Here is a 23114-nt window from a genome sequence, read left to right as displayed (position 1 = left end):
GCAATTTTGTTCTCTCTGTCCCTCAGATTTTTTGTGTATTCTTTGATCACGAGTTGGCCTTACAGTTTTTGCCAAGCTTCTTGCTTGTGATGTGTTTCAAGAGAGGTTTTGTATTTAGTTTTGATTCCTTTCACCATTTGCTCTTCAACCTCTATTCCGGTCCCTCCCAGGTACGACTTCACACTTAATGTGCCAGAACTCATGATTATTGCTTTTTCATTAGTTTGACACAGCATCAGTCTTCTGAGGGATCTAATAACCTTACCTACTTTTCAGTCTTGATGATGTTTCCACCTTTTTTTAAAATACAGTTTTAAAAATGTGCTGTGAAAGTGCTGAAAAATATCCCTTAATAATCTTCATATCGCCTGGAAGATTTCACTGTCTTTGGACATTCCTACCTCTTGAAATGGAGATAAACTGAAGCACATCTTTTTTGCCTTTGTTGTGCCAGTAGTGATAGTGATTATGTTTATGTCTGCAGCCACAAATGTTACCCACATTCAAATGTGCATTTTTGAGCCAAGCTACATGTGATAAGGAAAAGCTAAGAGAGTTGTCCAACTTCATGGTTTGTCCTCACATATGCATGAAGAAGCGCTCATCAGTGGCCTCACAAAAATGTGATTTCTGTTATGTTCCAGTGTGAAATTTTTCAACCTTCTTAAAGATAACTGAAGGCTCCTACTATTTTTGCATTTCTTTCGCTTCCTGCCTCTAATTTCTCAAGACATAGCAGCCAGTGCTGCCATCTTATCTGGGTGGCTGGTGGAGTCTTATGCTCTTCCTACTGAGATTTTGAAGTTCAGCCCAAAAGTTGATCAGGTAGTTGAAGACAGAGCTTCCTTAGCTGATAGGGCTTACAAAGAGAGGGGAATAGAAATAGGATAGAGCTGTCCTGGTGCTTGGCCCAATTAATAAATGTTTGAGTAAGAGAAATCCTTGGAATGGAGAGCATCTGCCAATAAAGTAATCTTAGTTCTCATTCCTCTCAGTCATGGGCCAGTCCTGCTCAAACATGGAACAGCAGTTCCAGGTGCCTGAAGGATTCTGAAAAACAGATTTTGAGGGCTTAAAATTTTAATCTTTTAGTGAAAACTGATCCTCCTTTATATCAATAGAGATGAATATACAAAGAGAGAGAAAAAGAATAAAAGTTGTATTTTTGTAGTTGAATCACTTTCATGAGTTTTGCATGTAAAAACAACTAAACTCCCTTCAATTTAGAAGACATGCATCATTAATTCAAGTGGCACCGTCCACTTGTATTGATTTTTCGGTAGGAGTAACTTGTTTTGCATAACATATGAAGCTTAATATTGAACAATAGTTAAGTGATGAGTCTGGTACAATTTGAGACTGGAAATTGCCATTCTAGTTGAAAAGATGTAAAAGTAAATCGTCTCTCATTTGAAAGCGAGGTAAGCTAAGGCAGCCCATGACAGCTGGTGAGCTATCTACAAATATGAAGAAGATATTTCAGCAGCTGGTGTAACTTATCAATCTTATTTCTATACTCTCATGAGTTAAAAGATAAAAATAAAATTTATTTGTGAATGTCACAATAATGAAAGTCTTGTTTTGGTCAGTTTCAGTTTTTGTAGACATTTGATGGAGCTGCCGTATTACTGTCTGAGTTCTTTAATGCTAGGCTGGAAGGAGCTCCTTGTGGGCTTCTTGAACGCAGAATGTGCTGTTTTGTTCTGGATTTTTTTATGATCATGCTTATAGGAAATATTTAACTAGTGGCAATTCACAGGTTTGAAGACACTTTTCAATATATATGACCCTGTGGACTACATTTTGTAAACAACATCACAAGGATTTTAAAGATCACTTTTTGCTTAACATAGAAACTTTTATAATACATTTACTCTGTGAAAATATTAACTTTCCATTAATACATCCATCCCTGTTTAACAACCTAGTAAAACTGCATGAAATCACAACTCCCACTGAAACCAGAATTATCCCATAACTGCAGTATCATATACAAGCATTTATATTGTTCCATTTTATATCATGTAGAATTTTGCACTGTAGTATCTGAGCAGTTTTTGAAGAGCAGAAATATTGCAACTGGAATCTATCATATCTGCTCTTGCATCCTTTCCCTATGGGAAAAATGAAAGTAGTGGAGATGCTTTGAGTGAATAAAAAAAATTCAAAGCTGAAAATAACTCTGGCACACAGATGTCCTTTGGTTACTCAGGAAACATACTCCACATACTTCTCCCTGGAGTAAAAAATGTTTCTAGTGCAAACAAGCTTCACCCTCACTATAGAAAATTACAGCATATTAGAGAAACAGTGCTATTGGCAGCATTACTAATGCTGGGCTTTCAGTTAACCTTGGGTGAAACAATGACATACCTTGAAGATAGTATCTGAGACCTTGGACAAGGATAAATGCAATACAGAAGGTCAGTTTGGGAAGCAAAAACAGATTTACTACCCAAACTGTAGACCAAGTATTTTGAAGGAAGTGCTGCAATGTTTTGAGCTCTTTGGTGTATTCTAGTTGCTGAAGACAGCAAACCAAACATGCTGTGTTGCCTTGCTCACTCAGAGTGCTTCATGCGAATTCATGATCAATACCCACTGGCACAAAATGGAGGACTTCATGTCAGTGAAGAAAAGCAATCCAACTGACAGACTGATGTCACCACTTGCAGGTGCCTTTAGCAAAAATATTATTTTGAGCTGAGTTTTAGGTCTATCCTGATAAAATACCAGCTCTAATGCCATCCTCTGGCTAAATAGAAATATTAACCAGCTAAGAAATGAGATCTCACATTTTCCACCTAGAGGGATTATATTTTTTTTTCTTGTATGGGGATTTCACAACAGACCCAGATATTAAAGCTAACAGAATAATTAGTCTGACACCTTCCCATGTTCTGCAGTTGATCTAAATAAATAAATAAATAATACATTTAGATCCATGCAGTAATTTTTTAATGCCTAATGTTATTCCAAAGCCATATACCTATTTTTTTACTTCCATGGGGGCTGTTTGTATATAACCATGGCTGAAATTTACCCCATAACACTGAATGTATCATCACTCTTTCTAATGTAGGTCAAGAGAAGAAATTAATGATGACATTGTGCTGCTTGTTCTGGCATCTCCCAGGAGCTTGTGTGGTCCCTAGTGATCATCTTGAATCATTAATCAAAGGATAACTGCACTGTACAACCCACAATATATTCTCAGCAGACACATGCATTGATGATGCTGCACCAAGAAAAAGGACTTAATTGCATTGACAGTACAGTTTTTTCACAGTTTAGAGTGTTTATCAAAATTGTGCTTGTAGCATCTAAAAATACTGTAATTAATGCAGCTTTTGGCCTCTTCACACAGTGTTTTCTCTTTAGTTTCTTCTGTTAAAGAAGACAGCTGTTTGGTAGGAAAAAAAATTCATCTCTTTTCCTTCTTTCTCTCGCCTCCTGTTTTGTATTTGAGTGCATCAGTAGGAGGCTCACAGTTTGTTGTAAATGTTCATTCACAGTTTCTGCAGATTCTTACATTCGTATTCAAAAAAGGCAGAATATTTCAAGATGTCCTTCACATCAAGTTACTCTTACTTTGCATGTGACATCTGTGATGAAGAATACAGAGTTCAGGGACTTTGCTTCACAAGGTAAAGCAATGATCCTCATGGGAACAAAACTCATTTTCCTCAGGGAGAATGTGAAAATTTGAGTTGGTCATTTCTTCATTCTTAAATTATCTCCTTTCATTGCTAGTTTAAACATGGCTTGCAGGTATTATAATGTAGAATATATACCAGAATAAAGAAAACAGACCTTCTTTGATCAGATAAAACAACTGTAAGAGAAGGTAAGGCAGATGCTGGTGCTTTGGCTAGTGGAATAACCAGGCAGCTGAGGTTGGCCAAGATGAGGATTTTCTTTTCCCTATTAGGTATTCAGGGCTGTGAAAACAGGGGAGGCACAAAAGTGTGAGACTTGATTTGTGTCATCAGCCACAGCTCCCATGCCAGGCAGCCTGCATAGATGTACAAACCCGCAAGCCCATGAGAAACCCACCCTGCTTAGCAGCCAGCAGACTGAAGTAAAGGATCTGCAGATGTTGTCCTGTCTAGAGGAGAGAGGCAAGAGCAATGGAAATCTGTGATGAAAAGACATCAAATTAAGTGAAATAAGATATTGAATAGATACCTTTTTGAGCAACAAGAAAAAGGAGACATCATTTGCTCTCACCATTAGAGGAAAATAGTACTATCATGACTCATTTTCATTATTCATTCACTACTGTTAACTACTGTGAAGTGCTTTGCTCCCTCAAAGATCCACATCAGGTTTTAAAACATCCCAGATGCTACATATTTCCTTGTAAATCTTGTATTACAGTGAGGAAGACTGTGTATGCAGCAGAGCTTTGCAAGACTGAAATTTGACTGAAATTACTATTATTACTTCATAGACTGAAAGGGTAAAGCTCAAGTGGTCACAGTTTATGAAATCCTAAGGTTAAATAATGGACTTTATCGTAATTTTACAGTAGACTTTATACTTCTACCACTGGTGTAGGACTTGCAGCTCTTTTAAGACAGGAGCCTATTGAAAATCTTTATCATTTTCTGGCATAAAAGCCTGCACTCTGTTCACACACTGAAGGCTCAGGATTGCAGAGGAGGTGGGAGAGAGCATCTTGAGTTCATCAAATGCAGTCTGAATGAAGATATTAAGAGCCAAACTGCCAGTATATGGGTACTTTACAATGAAAGTAAGATTATTTTCGAGTTTACTAGTCCAGGCTGCAAACTCAGAGACCGTTCAGTTAAATGACTGTATTAATAAATGAATAAATGACTGTACTGTAGTTTGGATGGCCCAGTACAGTGATCTACAGCTGTTCAAACAGAGCCTGCTGAGCAGCACCAGAGCTGGAAGCAGCCAACATGAAGGTCCTGCATCCACTTCAGCCTGTGGGCACATTTTCATCTTCAGTGAGGACTGGGTCAGTTTGAAAACCAGCAATAAATCCAACAATCAATCTACAAAACAATCAAAAACAAACACACACGCATGAATTATTCACATTAATACTGTTCTGGGATATAAAGGGTGAGAAAAAAGTGTAACCAAAAAGATGTTTGAATGGGCATTTGAAGTCCAGAAGAGCTGTGTGTTTCATAACCTTCCCAATGATGACAGATTTGCTCCTTGTTTCCTTCAGACTCTAACCTGTGGCCTCCTGGCATTCATTGATTTACAGGGGAAGTAAAGAGAAATATTCCTGGCTGTTTTGTAAAGGTATATTTTTTGTTGTACTTGTCTCAGTTAAAAATGGTTTTATTTCATTTTTTTAATATCCTAGGATAATCCATTTTATCTGGAAAAAAAATCTACATTCATGAAAGTTGAACTATGAATATTTAATGTTTCATTTTCTCCCTCTGTAAATTGAAGTATAATTTTTACCATCACAATAATGATCAAACCTGTATGAATTAATAACATAGAGCACTGAAAAATGAAATTAAGTATAATTAAATAATAAAAAAGCCATTTTCTAGAGAAAAACAATGCAAATAATAATTTTAAATAAGATCTTTATATGATAGTGACAGTCTTAACAGTAGACTTTCTCAATAGAGAATAAATATACTTAAACCTATCTATCTCCTTCGATACCTTAAAGCAGAATTTTCATAGAATGAAACAACTTGAACATTTCTACAGGGTAGTCTTATATAGGTGTATATATATGTATTAGATTATTTGGGCTATGAACTTCTATATGCCTGCAGACTCATTTGATTTTTAAGTTTTGAAGGGAAGGTGCTACTTTCTTTTCCAGTACAAACTCTTGTCTTTGAAGTGCTGCTGTGCAGAGTAATGCATAAAACATAATGCAATTGGATTGTGAGTCTTAAAACCACTGAGGAAGCATGCTCTCCCTAGACCTGATGTGTCAGCTTGTGCTGGCATCTCTTTCCATTCATTACCTAGAAAACATTAAGCTGTAATGATGATGCCACTACTACTAAAACTGCATCAGGACTTCCTTTTGAAGGGGGTGAAAAAGCACTGAAAACACATTCTATCCCTGATACTGTTGGAATCAACAGTGGTCTCTACATTGCAAGATTTTTTCTACATATTATATGACTTAGAGAATGATGGGTGCACACTATGAATTCTCCTTTGTCTCTATTACAGAAGACTGTAGATGAAAAATTTTTTTGTGATTGAAAGTTATTTTCTGTCTTCAGAAACTGTGGCAGTCTGAGCTGTTAGATGAATAGGAACAGGGTAAATCCTTACTTCACAAGGAGCTGTTTTGAGTTATGACTGTAAGCTGTTGTTGAGGTTTTTCCAACCTTTCAAAGAGGCTGTCATAATGGATGAGCATAAGGACATTAAAAGCCCTTTTATACCCTGATGCTGGGAAATACTGGCTTCTCTCTCCTGACATCATTCACAGCTTCATTTATTTCTTAGAAATAGGAATGCTGTAATGCCAAGTCACTGCAGTGATATTTCAAATGCCTTCAGACAGAGAAAACACAACAAAAACAACAACAACAAATACGCTGGCACTACAGCTGCTCCCTTAAAGAAGCAAGTGGGAAAGACATCAGAAAGCAAACTAAATGTTGGGCTGGGGTCGACCTGAAAGAAAAACTGCAGTTCACATGTTACTGGTTACTGTTTGTTCAATGTAAGGTGATCTCCATACAGGCAGTCTTAACTACCTACTTCTACCCTCGAGCTTTCTGTGATTCATCAATTTACAGAGCCTTTGATAAAAGTCATCAACTATGAAAATATGCAGGAGTAAAATATCAGTTTATGTTCAACTTTCACTCCCATTTTATTACCAGATATCTTCACGTAGTCTGGCTTTTGTACTGCACTATTTTTAAAATGCTTAGTAATATCAAATGCTAAAATGCAGGTGCTATTAATAAATTTTAAAACTCTAAAGTAAAACTAATACTACGGTTCCAAAAATGGTATTGCTTAGATAGAGTTTGTAGAGTTGAGACTCCACAGGAAACATATCTGGGAAAGAAGAAATCACTGTACTCTGCAAACAGTTCCCATCAAGCAGCTCGATTTGCTTTATAGAAAGCCAAATTGTTGTTTTCAACAACCGACTGCTGCACAATACATCTGATATCAAAGCCTAGTGATAAAGTGATCTAAGTCTGCTGTCTGTAACACTGAAAAATAAGTCTGGAAAATGGATCTTTTCATGAGATGTATAGGTAAGTACTTTGAAGAAAGGAGTTTTAACCAATTCGCTGTATAAAATTTTAGACTGCTCCTGCTCTTAGAGAGTAATTCTTAGTGATATTTCAGTTATCAGTAGACTTGAAATGTTGTAAAGGTTTTGTTCCACATTCAAATTTTACTCTAAGCTCCTTTAGCAGTCACAGGAGTTAGGAATACTGCTGTCTAGTTTCCTATTGTTCTAACACACAATTTTGTATTTATAAGTGAATGACATAAAGACTTCTTTATCAAGGATGTACAGATTTCGAACAAAGCTGAGTAGTATTTACAGCAGCACCTGTGGTATTTTATTACTTCCTGATATTATACCTTCATTAGGCAAATGTGATTCTGAAGAATTATGTTTCTTTGGAAACATAAGCAATTTTTGTCATCCTCCTAGAAAGGAGAGCAGTATAAGACTTGAGGTCAATGACTGGAAACAGCTTTGGTCCTTATATTCATGTGGCCACACATTTTGGCATTTTTAGAGTTGGTGCTCTTTGTGGAGTTTACTGCCCTGAAATTCAGACTGCATATTTCTCCATTGTTTTTTTTTTTTTTATATATATATACACTGTTAAACAGTATAAGCTGGGTCACTGAAGTAGCACACCATTATCCACAGAAGTAATAATAGTGGGTCACAATCTTCCCCGGCCCTCAGCTGGATGTTCATAATGTTCCTGTGGGTTTGGGTCAGATTTTGTTATCAATACAAGTGTATTAAACTTTCTACACTCTAATTTGTCTTGAGCATGTTTATGTAGAATCTTCTCTTAATGCCCACTGTGTGGTGCTTCAGGTATTTCTGGGGCTTCATTGCAATTCACTTATGTTTGATCAGGATTTCTATGCAATGTCTATTTCTGTATTATTCCTATAAAAAAAAAAAAAAATTTAGAAGGATATGGAATGAAATCATTTCCTGATTTGAAACCATTACCTAAAATGCCATTTTTTTCTGTGTGTTGCTGAACAAATTTTCACTACCCTGCTCTTCAGACTTGCCAGTAGGTGTGTCCCCTGGGCACTCAGCATGCCTCAAAACATTAACAGCACTAGACTCTGTTAATGTGATAATTTTTTCCACTACATTTACAGCTATCCCAAAAGATAATAGGTACTATTAGTTATCCCATGGCTGATTGTACCTTCGCTAGTAATGCCTTCCAGAGGGCAGAGGACATGCCCAGGGCTGAAGTCTAACTTCAGCCTGTGAGGCTGAAGGTGATGTTTTCATTTTGCCAGAGATCATGAGTACTGGTTTCATTGCCTGACTATTGGGATCCCCCCCTTCATTTCTACCAACTTATAGATAAAAGCTGTAAGTGGTTTCTTATTCCATTGGCTGTATAATCTCTCAGGCTCTTCATTTGTTTCTTCAAACCTTATTGTTGTTCCAAACTCCATTCTCATGACTCATCCAGCATAATAACTGCGTGTATTTGTTTTACTGTTGTATTTATTTACCTTCTCTGTTTTGTTTAGCTTTCCTTCTTCTTGGAGAATCTTTCCACCCTTCCCAGTCTGTCCTTCCTGGTCTACCTGGTTTGCACTAGTGGGTTTCAGAGGTCCCATAAACACTTGCAATCAACAAGTGAATCCTCCAGTGCTATGGTTTTGACTATTAGCTCATAACTACAGACTCTACTTTTATCCAGCACAAGCTTAACAACTACAGACAATAACAACTTTCTAACAGTATGTAATTCTAGAACCATTTGGCTTTTGTTCTTCCAAATGAAGCTCTACAAGCATGAAATCAGCTGCCTTAACAGATTACAACACTAGCTGCAACTGGTGTAATGGCTGCTATTTCTGGAGTTCATCATTACAAATGGCCTATTTGGTGGCTGCACAGGATGCCTTAGCCATGCAGTTTTGATTTAGTATTAGTAAAACCAAGCTGTGCTTTTTAAGATAGCAGCACCCTTGCATAGATATTTATCTTCGAAAGTCCCAATTATTTAGCTAAAGATCAAAACTGGGTAGGAGGTAATTGTAATTCAGTAGTCATGGTCTTGATAGCTTCTCTCATTTGTGCTTTTCCCTGCCCTGCTATTTTCATTGATATAGATATCCCTGGTTTGTATCCCTGTCCCTCATTGTGCCATAAAACTTCGGTGCGTGTGGTTGACTGAGGACAACTTACTTTCACAAGGAGTAGGCTCAGTTGAACTCGATCATCCCTATGTCCCTGTGTCAGTCCTCAGGATCCCATTTTGCTAGCTGTCATATTATTTGTACCACAGTCAGTTCTGTTTAACATCTCAGTTATCTTTCTGTAGAAGTCCTGCTTCTCAGCCTCCTGACTCCCCTTCTGTGTTTTCTCCAACACAACTGTTATATCTGCCCTAGCTTGATCAAACTTATATTTGGCTCTTTTTGCTCTCTTGTTGCTTTACATCTGAAATTTCTCACTCTTCTTCCACCCACATCATCCCCTCATAGCTACAGCTGTTTTTCCCTTCTGCAATCAACTTACATTCCTCGGCCTTGTTCCTGCTAGTGAACCCTCTACAGCACTTGTTGTCTTCCCCTAATGCACTGCTCTTATCTTCACGTGCTCTCATGTGCTACTGCCTGCTGTCCAACATTCTTCTAGCCCAGACTGCCCTCCCCATTAACTCCTCCTTTCTCATAAGCAATCCACTCTTTCCAATCCCTTTAAAACATCATTAATTTTACTTAAAAGACTTTTTAAGGCCTCAGATGTCCAGGGATCAGGATTCTGTTTGTTTAGTTGTTTGTTTGTTTTTCTGTCCATGCTCTTCCCAAAGTAGGTCTTGTAGCCCTCCTTCAATGGCCAACAGTACTGTCCATTGGGCTTGAAAACCCCTCCCATGTCATGCTTTGGGATACACAGGTTATGACCTTTTTGCCATCCTTGTATTCGAGCACTCTTGTTCACTGTTTATGACGATACAATTTCTATTTCTGCTCCACTCAGACTCTCACATTCTTGCTCTTATAGCATTGGCTTGTTGAGCTGCTTGCATTCCCCATCAATCTGTTACACGCAATAAAACAACGCCTGTTCTGCTTTCACAAGAGAACAGAGCTGACTTTGTTTCTAATCAAAGCTGGAAAAGACCGATAATAAAAGTGTTGTGCTTGGCAATACTTGGGAACATCAAAATGTGTATTAACATACGCAAACTTGCAGGGAGAAGCCAATCAAAGGGAAATCAGTCCTTGCCTGGATATTCACATGGTAGGTGGACTCTTCTCTCCAGTGGTGTCACTGTGCTTTCTCTATACTTTTTAATGTCAATGTTCTTCTTTACCAAGTCCAGTTTCACGGGAAATCATGCTTTATCTAGTCTGAATGAGCTTTGTTTTGTACAATTTACTTTGTAGACATAGTTGCATGTATACAACTATATCATGTTACAGCAAAATTTTGTTTCGTGGGGGTGCTTTAGTTTTGCAGCAGCTTTGCAACCTACTCATATTGCAAAGCATTTAGTTCCACTAATCTGCTAAGCTTTTGAGAGCCCTTGGCAGTTGTTTTCTGCAGCAGAAAGTCATGGTCAGCCACAATGACCAGTACTTTCTATACTTCTTGAAAAAGTTCAGTGTAACTGAAGTGGTTCATGGATACTCTTTCAGCTGTATCAAGAGGATTACAATTGCATTTCTCACTTGAATCCTCAGGAGGTGAACAAGTCTGTCAAGTCACTGAAATCGTTAAGAAGTAACATTATACAAGTTACAGGCTTCCCTTAGGAGGAAAAAAAAAAAACAAAACAACAAACAAAACAGCTTGATAATGGAATCTGCAACAAGTAAAAAGGTCCCGAAGTAACCCCTTGAGTTTTCTTTGTTTTGCAGTGAGAATGTCTTTTCCAGTGAATCTGTAGTGGGTTTGTCTCTTCATCAATTGTCCCATAACGAGCCCAACAAAGGGCCTGGTCATGAGTATTGGTGATGGAACATTAAATTTAATTGTGTTTTTCTTGTCTATGTTTTTATTACTTGCTGTCACAAACACATTTAGCTTTCTCTAAGCAACTATTATTTGTAGTGTGCTGGTTTTCAGATGTTCCTAATAGGCTTGAAATTTTAAGCCTTTGTTTCCTGTACTCTTGTTATAACTGCCAGATTAGACAGGGAATATATGCTGCATTTACACAGAATCATGGAATAGGGGTTGGAAGGGACCTTTGGAGATCATCTAGTCCAATCTCTCTACCATAGCAAGTGCCCACAATAGGATTTACAGGACAGCATCCAGATTAGTTTTGAATATCTCCAGAGAAGGAGACTCCACTGCCTCTCTGGGCAGCCTATTCCAGTGCTCTGTAATTTTAAAGCAAGTAAGATTTTTCCCTTTTTCATATTGAACTTCCTGTGTTCTAGTTTATTTAGTCATGTTTTGATCAGTTAAATGGGTTGACTTTTATATCTTTTTTCTTGTTGATAAAAAGTATGTAATTCTGGAAGTCTCAGATTATTCCATACCTTCCCACTTGCACCTGGAATATTGGTTGTAACTCATTGAGATTATTACAGGTTTGTCTTGTAGGATCCCCAGGAGTCTTAATGGCCTGTGGGAAAAAGAAACTGAAACACCTGATTGAATTTACCAGAGCATTCTGTTTTATGGTGGCCAAAGTCTGCCAGTTAGCCCCATTTGATTTAGGATGTCCAAATGAATAGGGAAGTTGGTATAAAGCAGATAACTCAGATATCATTATTAAAACAAGCTTCAGAGTTTAAATGGATAGAATAAAAACTTTTCAGTAACGCAAATGGGTGTGAAGCAGTAGCATTTAGTGAAGTTAATATAATTCACTCTTAGTACTGGTTAATCTATGAGGTTTGTTGTTCAAAACTCCTAGTATCAAGAATTATGTAGCACTGTTGGAAAAATGGTATAACAAGAATGTTCAAAAGACAGCCTCTGACAGTCTCTCACTTTTAAAAGAAAGAAAAGAGACTGCGGCTGTAGAAAAACTGTCAGTGTTGCAGATAAAATCTACATTCATCAGGGAGGAGCAAGAATGTATTTATAGAATATAGTGTTTTAACAAAGCTTAATCATAAATAAAACAGCAAGATCACAGATGGTGAAGTACAGTGGATTATTCACAGCATACATTGTTATCCAGAAAGCCCTCCCATTGAATCACGAGGTTCAAAACGTACTTCACTGCTTTCTAAACTCCTTGAGACAGAGAGGTAAGAAGTAGATGTGGGTCAATCCACTCTTTGTCCTAGACTTGATTGCATTTTATAGATTAAATATGCACATCTAAGATATAATCTTAACAAAGATACCAAAGCTTAAAACTACTGGTCACGTACCAAGTATCTGTATCAGCAAGGTGTCTTGACATCAAGCCACAAGAGATCTCTGTTCAGGTGTAACTTATAAGTGTCTCTGCTTAAGTGGAGATCCTGTCATGCAATCAGCTTGTGCAGGTCCTGTTTATAGGGTTATTTCATTAACTCATAGTCATAGCATTTAGAGCATGCCCAATTGGCACTTGTTCAACCAGCTGTCTGCAATTAGTTCCTTGAGCACCCAGTTTGAGACAGTAGTGTGGTCATAATCTGTCTTGGTGATACTTTGATTTTTGTCAGTCCTGAGCAAAGTGTGTATCTCATTCTGCTCGTGAGCAAGGCCATGGGCATAACAGCCAAGCTGAAAGTGAATGCTGGGCGCAGAGGGAAGCACACTGATACACACAGCTTATTCCCTGTGGAGTCTGTGCTCCTTTCTGGCCTTGTCCAGAGTAGAATGCCTTTTTCTTCCTTTATAAGGCTAAGGTGCCTGTGACTAGGTATCTAGATGTATCACAAACAGTATGAGAGATTACATTTTTCTCTCAATTCCTCCTCTATGAATCTTGTTTTCCTTCAGATCTACAGGTGGCTTCTGTTCTATAAAAGGATTATACTAATGGATTCACAATGAAGATGGCTTTGAAAATTTTTAGGATTTATCATATGAATAATTACATGTGTCTAGCAACATGACTGAGTTTTTTCTCCTTCTAGTCAATCTATACACTTTTAACAAGATGCTTAAACACAAATAAATATTGAGATTGAGAAGAGAGGATTTTATTCCTAGATACCTCATACTTTTCTCATACTGAGAACAAAAGATGTTTTCTTTATGTGACTACCAAAGAATAAAAGCCAGTAATGCAGAAGAGTGCAAGCAGTCAAGATTGAATGTGTTGCACTGAAAAATGAAATCTGCTATTAATGTTGACCATATTATTCCTTTCTTTTAAGCTTGAAAAAAGGAACCAACAAACGAGCAGAAACCTCATTAGCAGAAATGCATGAACTTCAGGTATCAAAAACCAAAACTATATTTTCTCCTGCTTCTCTCCCCCACTACCCCCAAAGCAAACAAACAAACAAATAAACAAACAAACAAAAACCAGCTAATAAATAACAAAAAACAAACACACACACACAAGCCACCACCACCAAACCATTACAGAAAGTAAGGGGTATATGTTTCCTGGTTTTGGTAGCCAGCAGCCCATTAATTTTCATATTTCAATCACAGGAAAAAAAAATTCTAAAAAGTGTTGCTTTCAAAGAAAAAGGCATATGTGTTCAGCTTTGTTATATAACAAACCCTTAGCCCTGACCCATCTCATTTTTAGATATAAACTTGCCAGTACAAGGGCATAGGCTGTGTTGACAGTAGATGAGAAACATGAACTTGATTCTCTGCTTTAACTCTTTTGTGAGCGTTGAATGGATTATAATATTTCTTGAACTGGACTGGAGGACAAAAATGTGTACTTCAAAAAGACTAAATAGAGGGCTCAAATCATCTGAAAGTGGAAAGCATACAAACTGTTCCTTCTTAACATTCTGCACTTTCATTTGGTAATGTTTGTGCTCTTAGTACAAAGAAAATAACACTGAGTTGTCAATAAAGCTGCATATGATGAGTCAGCTTTAGGTTTGCAAATATTAGTCATCATCCTTGTTGAAAAAAAAATCATTGTACTTTATAAATTATGTGTATATTAGAATGATAATAAATTGAGCTTATAGGTTTTGCTTTGAAGAATACTTGGTATCTTTGATTAATATGTCTTATCTCATTGTATTATTGCAAATTCAGTGTTTCTCTGAGAACAACAAAATGTTAGTAAAGAATCTCTTTCTTTGCATCTACTGCAAGATAAGGTTAGGTATGGAGCTATGCACCATTTAGAATATTATGTTTTGCAAAATAGTAGTTGTGAGGTCATTCAACCACCACTGAATGCTGACATAAACAATAAGACAAAAATAATAGATTTTGGGGTTTTTTGTCTAGATTTTGGTGTTTTTTTTTTTTTTTTTTTGTCTAGATTTTGTTTTTATCTTGAGCACATTCAAATTAAACATAAAAACTGCTTAAAAATGGATTGTAGTTTAACCATTACGTGAATATATATATATATTTTTCAATGAGAATATGCACTTACACAGATAACATATGCTATGACTTCAAAAAAAGAAAAAGTAAAGCTGCATGTCAAATTAAATACCTTGTGAAACTTTGATCATTGATCATGCTGCCATTGCTGGCTTTGATCATTAGAAATACTATGACTTGAACCCTCTAATAATTTATTTTATATTTTCCCTTTTTTTTTAAGAAAATAACCTTTAATCCCATAATTTATTTTTCCCTACTTCATTTTTTTTTTGTTATTTATTTTTCCTTTTATGTTTCTTTGCATGAATAGCAATTTTTTTGTGTGACTGTTCATTCAAGACATTTATAAGGCACCCTCAAACTCTCAGTGGCAAACGTTAAAATGAGTAGACATCCCTGAGCAAAGGAGAAAACAGAGTACAGAATGGGAGAAAGAAAAAAGCATTTATTTCAATATTCAACTTTCAATTTATTTATTTATTTCAATAAATGAGGGAACTGTAAACTAAAAAAATCCTGAAAAAATATTCTTACTGCTATTTAAAAAAAAAGAAGAAGTAAGGGTGTTTGTAGAGTCACAGATCCATTTGGATTGGAAGGCACCTCTGTCATCTAGTCCAATTCCTCTGCAATGAACAGGGACACCTACAGCTAGATCAGGTTGCTCAGAGAACCTTCCAGCCTGACCCTGAATGTCTCCAAGGAAAGAGCATCCACTTCCTCTCTGGGCAACCTATTCCAGTGCTTCACCACCCTCATTGTTAAAAGCTTCTTCCTTATATCCAATCTAAATCTCCCCTCTCTATTTTGGAATAATCTCCCCTTGTTTTATCACAAAAGCTCCTGTTAATAGACCCCTTCTTTCTTAGCCCTTCTTTAGATACTACTGACAGTCCACTAGTAGGTTTCCCCAAAGCCTTCTCTTCTCCAGGCTGAACAAGTCCCAGTTCTCTCAGCCCATTTTCACAGGGGAGGTGTTCCATCCCTTAGATCATTTTAATGGTCCTTCTCTGGATTCACTCCTACAGCTCCAAGTCTCTCCTGTACTGAGGAGTCCACAGGTAGATGCAGTACTCCAGCTGAAGTCTTGCCAGCACAGAACAAAGGGGTAGGATCACCTCCCTCACCCTGATGGCCACGCTGCTTTTGATGCAGCCCAGGATATGGTTGGCTTGCTGTGCTGTGAGGACACATTTCTTGCTCATGTCCAGCTTGCCATCCTCCAGTATTCCCAAGCTTTTTTCAGCAGGGCTGTGATTATATTACATCTCTCTTCTTCTGAGTCTCATTTCTCTTCTCTGTGGTCAGAAGTCCATTTCCTTTGAGATTATCAGAGATCTCTCTCAATATTTTTTTCCCTGTGACAGCTTTGTAAAATATTCACTGAGTACACTTACATTAGCCACTGACACAGCTGTATCTTGTTGAATGCTAATTGGATATCTCAATTACCAGTAACTGATCAGAATGCAGGTCAACTCTACCACTACTTAATCTTATACATTTTCAGCCCATATATGAAGTTAAGGAGTTCATTTATGTAATCCCTGCTATAAAAATTCCTAATGCTATCTACTATATGTTAAGCACTTGAGTTGTTGATTAAGAAGTTAACAATTATCCTGTTTTTAGAAAAGAGAAAACAGCTGTGGCCTGTTGTTTCTTTCAGTGACCAATGGTAACAGGTTATTGTTTTTAATTTTGCATTTCTTTTCCTTTCTTGCACATGCACAATATTTATAAACTAGATAGTGGCTTTAATATCACATATAGTTTTTCCACTAGGAATGTCAAATATTAGCAACACTTTGGCAAACAAGATGCAAGACCTTCTAAAATGTACCTAATCACCCAGGACCTCAATGCCATGTAACAGTTCTCACTGCTGTCCAAGGTTGAAACTCTTATTCCTTTCAGTTTCTCAGAATTACATTGTCATGACACAAAATAAAAAGAAATTGGTTTTTCCATGCATTTCTCATGGGATTTCCATGGTACTATTTGTTCCAGTGCAGAAAGCATATCTTCAGTATTTTTATTTATTTCCTGTCTTGGTTTGTAAGTTCAAGCTAATCAGTGGGGAAAAAACAAAGCGAACAAAAACAAAAATAAACCCTGACCAAAAATAATGATGTATTGTATGCTCATCCATGCATCTATTTTTATTTTTTTAGATTATGGCGTGGATGAACCAGGAGAACAGCTTTTTGCCAATAAGGCAAATGTGCACAGGCCATAATTCTGTAGAAAAAAAATAGAACTGGGAGATATTTTTATTTTCAGAGCAAGTTAAAAATGCAATTTATACCAGCTTATTATCCGGGGGACTAAAGCGTAATAGAAGACAGGCTCTCAGAAGAAAATTTTTTTCTCTTGCGATACTGTAATATATTACAAGCAAGTGCACACTGTTTTTTTCCCTTAGCGCTTCTCTGAGTAAATATTGAAAATCTTAATGACATCCATTTCTTTTCTCTAAAACTGATTTTTATGGTACAAGTCTTGATGATGTTTGCTAATTTCATTAGAAATATTTTATGCTGTTACAAAGAAAAAAAGAAATTCTCTTAGAAAATCATTTCAATCGCACTTACAGAGAGAACTCTGTGCTTTTGCATGAATTAACAATACTATTTATTTCCTTTTCTATTTTACTTTGTCTGACTGTGGTTTGCTTCCAGAATCTCTAAATATAAGGTTAATAATTTTCTTTAGTGTCAAGTCAGTAATTCCCTTACAAAGACTCTTGTATGATATTTGCTAAGTTTAAATGCTGTTAATTTAATTACATTAAAAGTAATGTACATTACTTCATTTCAACAAAAACCTGTGTTTATCAGCATGCATTAGAAATGAGAATTTTTATTTCAGTGCAGTTGAAATGAGCTATCATACATTCTTCACGAACGTCTAGACAACTACTGAACATGGTAAATAAAAAAATAATTATAATAAAAAGAACAATAAGGTCTTAGGAGAGACAAAGAGCTCCTTAGAACAAGAAGATATTCTACTTTTGCAAAGGGACTAAGGAGAGTGCAAGGTGCTTTCTGGGAATGGCATGTCTCTGCTTCAGCCTCCATAGCAAGCCTGAGCCTGTCACAGCTTCCAGACAACCTGCAAGTCATACTGGGTTGGGATTTTGTTATTTTAATGGAATGCAGAGCTTCCTGATGGGGGCTGTAGCATCATCCACCATCAGCTGTCATGCTCTCAGAGTATCTGCACACATTTGCTTTGCAAGGTTATGCTTTATTTCCCTAGATGTGTACCCCACATCACAACTTTAATAATGAAACCAACATTTTCCACTTTCTTTTGGCCCCGAAAACATCTTACTCTTCTTTTTAATTTGCGGTGATCACTAGGAAGATGAGATTTTGCAGTTAGTCTAAAAAATGTCTCATATTTTCTCTTGGACAGGGACATATTTCCTTTTAGACAGGGAGAAATCTATAATAGCAGTTGATAGAGGATCTGATTCATTTCTAGAACTCTGCCTAAAACTGCTCTCTGTCCACCAGAACTCAATTGGAATGGTTTCTGGGAAAACTGCTGGAATTAAAGTCACATGGAACTCAAGTGGCACAATGATAAATCAGATCTATTCCTTTTTTAGCTGTTTCTCTGCATTGCTGTTCATATTTATACTGCTTCTAGAGGTATGCTTAGTAACTATGCCCATTATGAATGCTATCTTTGTGGGCTTTCTGGATGCCTACACATGTCTTTGAAAAAACCATCTGGTGAAATTTGCTTGGAGTTGTTATTTACGTGGCATTTAACTATGCTTGTGTAAGATTATGCAATATAATGGAGACCAGCAGTTTCTATTGAACAACTTGTTGAAATGAGGTTGTATACCAATCTGTATCCAGCCATTAAGGAAAAGGAATCTGTAGGGGAGTTCCACTTAGAAAATATGAAAGTTTTGTCCTTTTCTTTTCTTTTCTTTTCTTTTCTTTTCTTTTCTTTTCTTTTCTTTTCCTTTCCTTTCTTTTCCTTTCTTTTCCTTTCTTTTCCTTTCTTTTCTTTTCCTTTCTTTTCCTTTCTTTTCTTTTCCTTTCTTTTCTTTTCTTTTCCTTTCTTTTCTTTTCCTTTCTTTTCCTTTCTTCTCTTTTCCTTTCTTTTCTTTTCCTTTCTTTTCCTTTCTTTTCCTTTCTTCTCTTCTCTTCTCTTCTCTTCTCTTCTCTTCTCTTCTCTTCTCTTCTCTTCTCTTCTCTTCTCTTCTCTTCTCTTCTCTTCTCTTCTCTTCTCTTCTCTTTTCATAAATCATAGAATCATAAAGGCTGGAAAAGACCTCTAAGATCATCATCTCAGTGGTTACATAAGCAGTACCTTCAATGTTAAACTTTTTATCTTAATCCTCACAACCTTTCTATTTCATATGATTTTTCTTTGGGAATGCTTTATTTTGCTTTCTTTCCAACTAGCTACAGGAATAAAACTGCTAGGAACAGAGTCGTATTGACAAGTTCTCCAACATAACATACAAAGGTTTAAGGCAACGCTGATAATTTTCTCTGTTTCCATTGATGCAATTTTGAATCATTATGACGCTGGCAAAGGAGGCTATTTAGCCACATTATTCTCTTGCTATTTATAAATGGGATCTCATCTATATTTAGAACACAAAATCTTCCTGGGTGGAAAGCTGCCATCTTGTGTATCTGCATGCAGTGCAGTGCAAGAGATCCAACACCATCACTGTCAGTACTGCTGCTGTGATACAGAGAACAGTAAGAATATTGAACTGCCCACAGGGCTAAATTCTGTAACCTTGTCATGTGCCAGTCTATGCCCTCGCTGGTACACGATGTTTGAAAGGGACTCCATTGAAAGGGACACATGCATTTATGAAGGATCATGGGACAGCTGATATTCTGAGCAGGTGTCCATCTAAACTGTGAGAACTCTGAGTTCCAAGGGGTGCATCCCAGGTGCACCCCAGAAACACAGTGGAGATGCAAAGAGGATGCTTACTCTCTCCACTTTCTGTCTTCTGTCCTCCCTCTCTTTCCTCCACTATAAAGCAGGCTGGGATGCTGGATAAGAAGGCTGTTGGAGAAGGGCAGTGGGAGAGTGGAACACTAGTTGTTCCCTGAGAGTGCCCTACAGCTCAGATGTAGCTAAGGAGATCTGGCTTTTCCCAGCTTGTTTGCATTGCTACCAGCACTACAAATAGACGACAAAAATCAGAACTGCCACTCTGCTGCAAATGACAGAAAGAGAACTATATCACAAAACAGGACTGCCTGTGGTTCAGATTAAATATTCTGGGTATTGCTCTAATTAAGATCTCTCAATCTGTCCAAAGTCTTTCTGGTATATGTGAGGGTTGGAGTCCCAAATTCAGCTCTGCTTTTACTATTTCAGATTCTTAGAATGTGTTAGAGGTAGTAGTCTTTATCCATGTACAGCAGATAAATCTTTTGCATTGAGTGATTATTCAAGGACATAGTAAAAGCATCCATCAGGCATCTTTGTTATTTATTTATATATATATTATAGCAATTGTATTTAGGACCTTTTATGCATCTGAGTAGATGCATTCCTTCTCTCAATTGAGATAATAGTGACATTTAGAAGATTTTTGAAAGCTTTTTCTCTCACCTGTAATTTTTGTAATTTTGCCTTACTTGATAGTATTTGGCATTGCCATTTTTGTGATTTTGTCTTGCCTAGTAGTACTTGGCACCATCATTTTCAAAGCACTTTTCTTTGCAAACATTTTGTAATAAAAGTTATATGAAATGTGATTGCTCCCTGTCAGAAATATTCTGTAGTGACCTAGGCATTTGAAGATTTTGTGTGGGAGAGGCCGCTTTTTCCATCTTAACTATCATTTATGAAATAATAATTATTCAGTAGTGATTACATGAAGTAAGTACAGCCACATAATTCATAATAGTTTGACCACTTTGGATTAACAAATTGCTGCCAACTATGCGGCACTAACTTGCCATGTAACAGTTACAGTGATGATTTTTATTACAGTTAGTGCAGGTTTTATTAAAATTCTTCTTGGATCATTCTATGGTAGAGCTGCATTTGTATACAGCTTGACTTGATGTTTGTGTACTCTAACAACTGAACCCCCTCAAGTCACCTATGTATAAGCCTACAATATTTTCTGTAAGATTTCAAACTGGCAGAGTCTGCTGATTATGCTATTGTAATATGAGTTTTCTACCTTCTGGTAGTTGTAAGGAAATTACATTTTTCAAATAAGACTAATAGAAAAAAATAATCATTTATGTTCTAATTAGGAGATTTCAGGACACCAGATTGCATTTTAACTATACCAAAGGCATGCATTTTTATGATTTTTTTACTCAAGTTTGAAATAATATAACTCCCCACATTGCTAGAAATTCGAGTTGCACTGCTTTAGTTTGCACTGCTGTAGATGCCTTCAGTACCAAGAACAATGTATATAATGAGTGTGTACTTATGGTTTGAATTTTTTTGTGCATTTGAAAAATACTTGAGCCAACACAGAAATAAAAGTTCAAAGTCAGGAATTCAATATCTGTATGAACAAACAATATCCAGTGAAATTCTGTGCTACAGGATCCAAACATAAAATTCCTAAGGGTTCAGTGGAGCCAGATGTACAGAGGATAGATATACCCTCATCTTTACTAAATATATTCCAAGTTACCAACTGCACTGGTTGATCATTTATAGAACTGCTAGTTTATTAACTAGTGTAGAATAGTAAACTGTGGTGACTTCAAAAGTTCTCTTTAGACATGGAACCTAAATATTTTGTTTGTTTCAGCTCTCCCCAAAGTATCACACTATGAATTCATAATACAGCAGTGCAAGGTTTCAGGCTGTTGAAATATGCTTCTGGCACTGGTGGCTGCAGAAACTCTGCAGGTACTGCTTTCTTTGAAAGATTTTTCTTTCCATAGGAGATACAGTATTTTGTTAAAATGGCATACCATAAATTTTTAAGCTGACTTAACTACAGGATCTGCCCACACCCATTCAGTTTGATTTGTGTCCCTTTCTTTTTGGCCATAATTCATTAGGAAGGCTCACTTTTCACACACAGATATGGTGATGAGAGTATGTGATGAGCTGTTCCATAGAGACAGAGACAGATTCCCTATGCAGCAGTGTCTCCTTGAACTGCAATGTCCACTGATTTCAGAAGTGAAAATAGGACTATATCATACCAGAATGTGATGAACTTCCTTGACAAAAATGCTTTTTCAGGACCCTTAGGGTAGCAACAGGTCTTTCTGTCCTATTCAGCCACTCCTGAGACCCTTCCCTGCCTCGCTTATATCCCATGACCCCATTTCATTCCCAACAGGGCCATAAACCTTTCCCAAGAAACCATGTAGCAGTCCTAATGGAGTCCTCATAATAGAAGGAGCTTAGGAGTTTCAGTGAAGTTCTGTTAAAGTTCTTCAGCTTGAACAACAGTATACTGCACACTGCTTTAACCCACTACTGAAATACCTCTGCCAATGTCACCTTTCCCCAAGTTACTAGGGATTTGGCATTAAGCTGCTTGTACCTTCACTGCTCTCTTTTGGAGGTGCATGCTAAACTTGATCGGTCTTTTAGGACAAGATCTATATTTCTTCATAGAATATGCAGTGGCCATTGCTTTTGCACCTTCAAGTTGTCACTGATACTGTACTATTACTAAAGTGCTGAGGCTTATTCTGCCTTTCTGAGTAAATGACATTTGATGACAGTTACTCACTGACAGAGAAAACAGGTCACTCCCTTGTATCTTCATGTTTTCATGTTTTCATATTCTCATGTCTTCATGTTCTGTAAGCAGAAAAAACAGTTCTGGTGGTTAACTTCCGTCGGTTTTCTGTTTTTACTTCTGAGTTATTTTGGGTACCTGTGGTCACAAAAGTGAGCTAAGCTTGCACATCCATTGCTCTTCTTGTCAAGTTACATTGGGTCTCAGAAGGAAAACTGGTTTAGAATAGCATCTCAAAAGCACAGACTCCTTCCAAAGACCATCCGTTTGGGACATGCAGTGAGATCTATCTAGCTGCTCTGTTAGCAGTGCTCTAATAGCACTGTTTCTACTATCTGATGCGTCTCATTCAGTATGTCTGTTCCACAGTCAGTCAGCAAGCACTGCCTTGATGTTCTTGGAGCAAAAAAGATACCCTCACATTACAGTTCATCCTATTTCTGATGAACTTTCCTTGAGAGGTTTAGAGTAGAATCTTGAAGTGAAACTGATGAGGAATGTGACTCAGATCCAAGAGGATGCTACTGTGCCTGGAGATGGTGTCTACGGGCCTCTTACAGTCAATGAAGGTATGTAGGTGGATCAGAGACAGCTATTCAGCTGACCAGCATGCATGACTGATTATGGTGCAGTGATGCTTCCTGCCCCTGTTGGATATGCTGACTATATCTGTAGTTATTGTAAAGGAACGACAGGCACCTAAAGTTAGGTCTTTGA

The 23114-nt window shown here is 37.1% G+C and overlaps 1 protein-coding gene and 1 long non-coding RNA gene across 8 annotated transcripts in view; one reads left to right on the top strand and one right to left on the bottom strand.

Moving 5' to 3' along the window:
* The window catches only part of FGF14 (fibroblast growth factor 14), a 393469-nt gene that overhangs the window by 140979 nt on the left and 229376 nt on the right, over nt 1–23114 (top strand). Inside the window, exon 1 of one of the 6 annotated variants that reach the window (XM_042867554.1) lies at nt 10221–10471. The exons of 2 other annotated variants lie outside the window; for them this stretch is intronic. In XM_042867554.1, coding sequence (XP_042723488.1) covers nt 10396–10471 — 76 coding nt within the window. In that variant the 5' untranslated portion in view covers nt 10221–10395. Of the gene's footprint in view, nt 1–10220; nt 10472–23114 lie in introns of those variants that run through there. 3 more of the 6 variants (XM_042867555.1, XM_042867556.1, XM_042867557.1) reach the window with 3 other exon arrangements.
* LOC122177820 lies at nt 1176–12678 on the bottom strand. Of its 2 annotated transcripts, XR_006178166.1 has the most exons (5): nt 12568–12678; nt 11722–11807; nt 4849–5027; nt 4057–4138; nt 1176–3941 (listed from the first exon to the last, which is right to left on the bottom strand). It is a non-coding gene; the product is annotated as an uncharacterized LOC122177820 (long non-coding RNA). The 2 variants fall into 2 exon arrangements; XR_006178165.1 differs by lacking the exon at nt 11722–11807.

This window comes from Lagopus leucura, unplaced genomic scaffold (assembly GCF_019238085.1).
Source record: "Lagopus leucura isolate 7727_CA_CO unplaced genomic scaffold, USGS_WTPT01 Super-Scaffold_100001, whole genome shotgun sequence".
Classification (NCBI taxonomy): Eukaryota; Metazoa; Chordata; class Aves; order Galliformes; family Phasianidae; genus Lagopus; species Lagopus leucura.
This window is presented reverse-complemented; position numbering and strand designations above follow the sequence as displayed.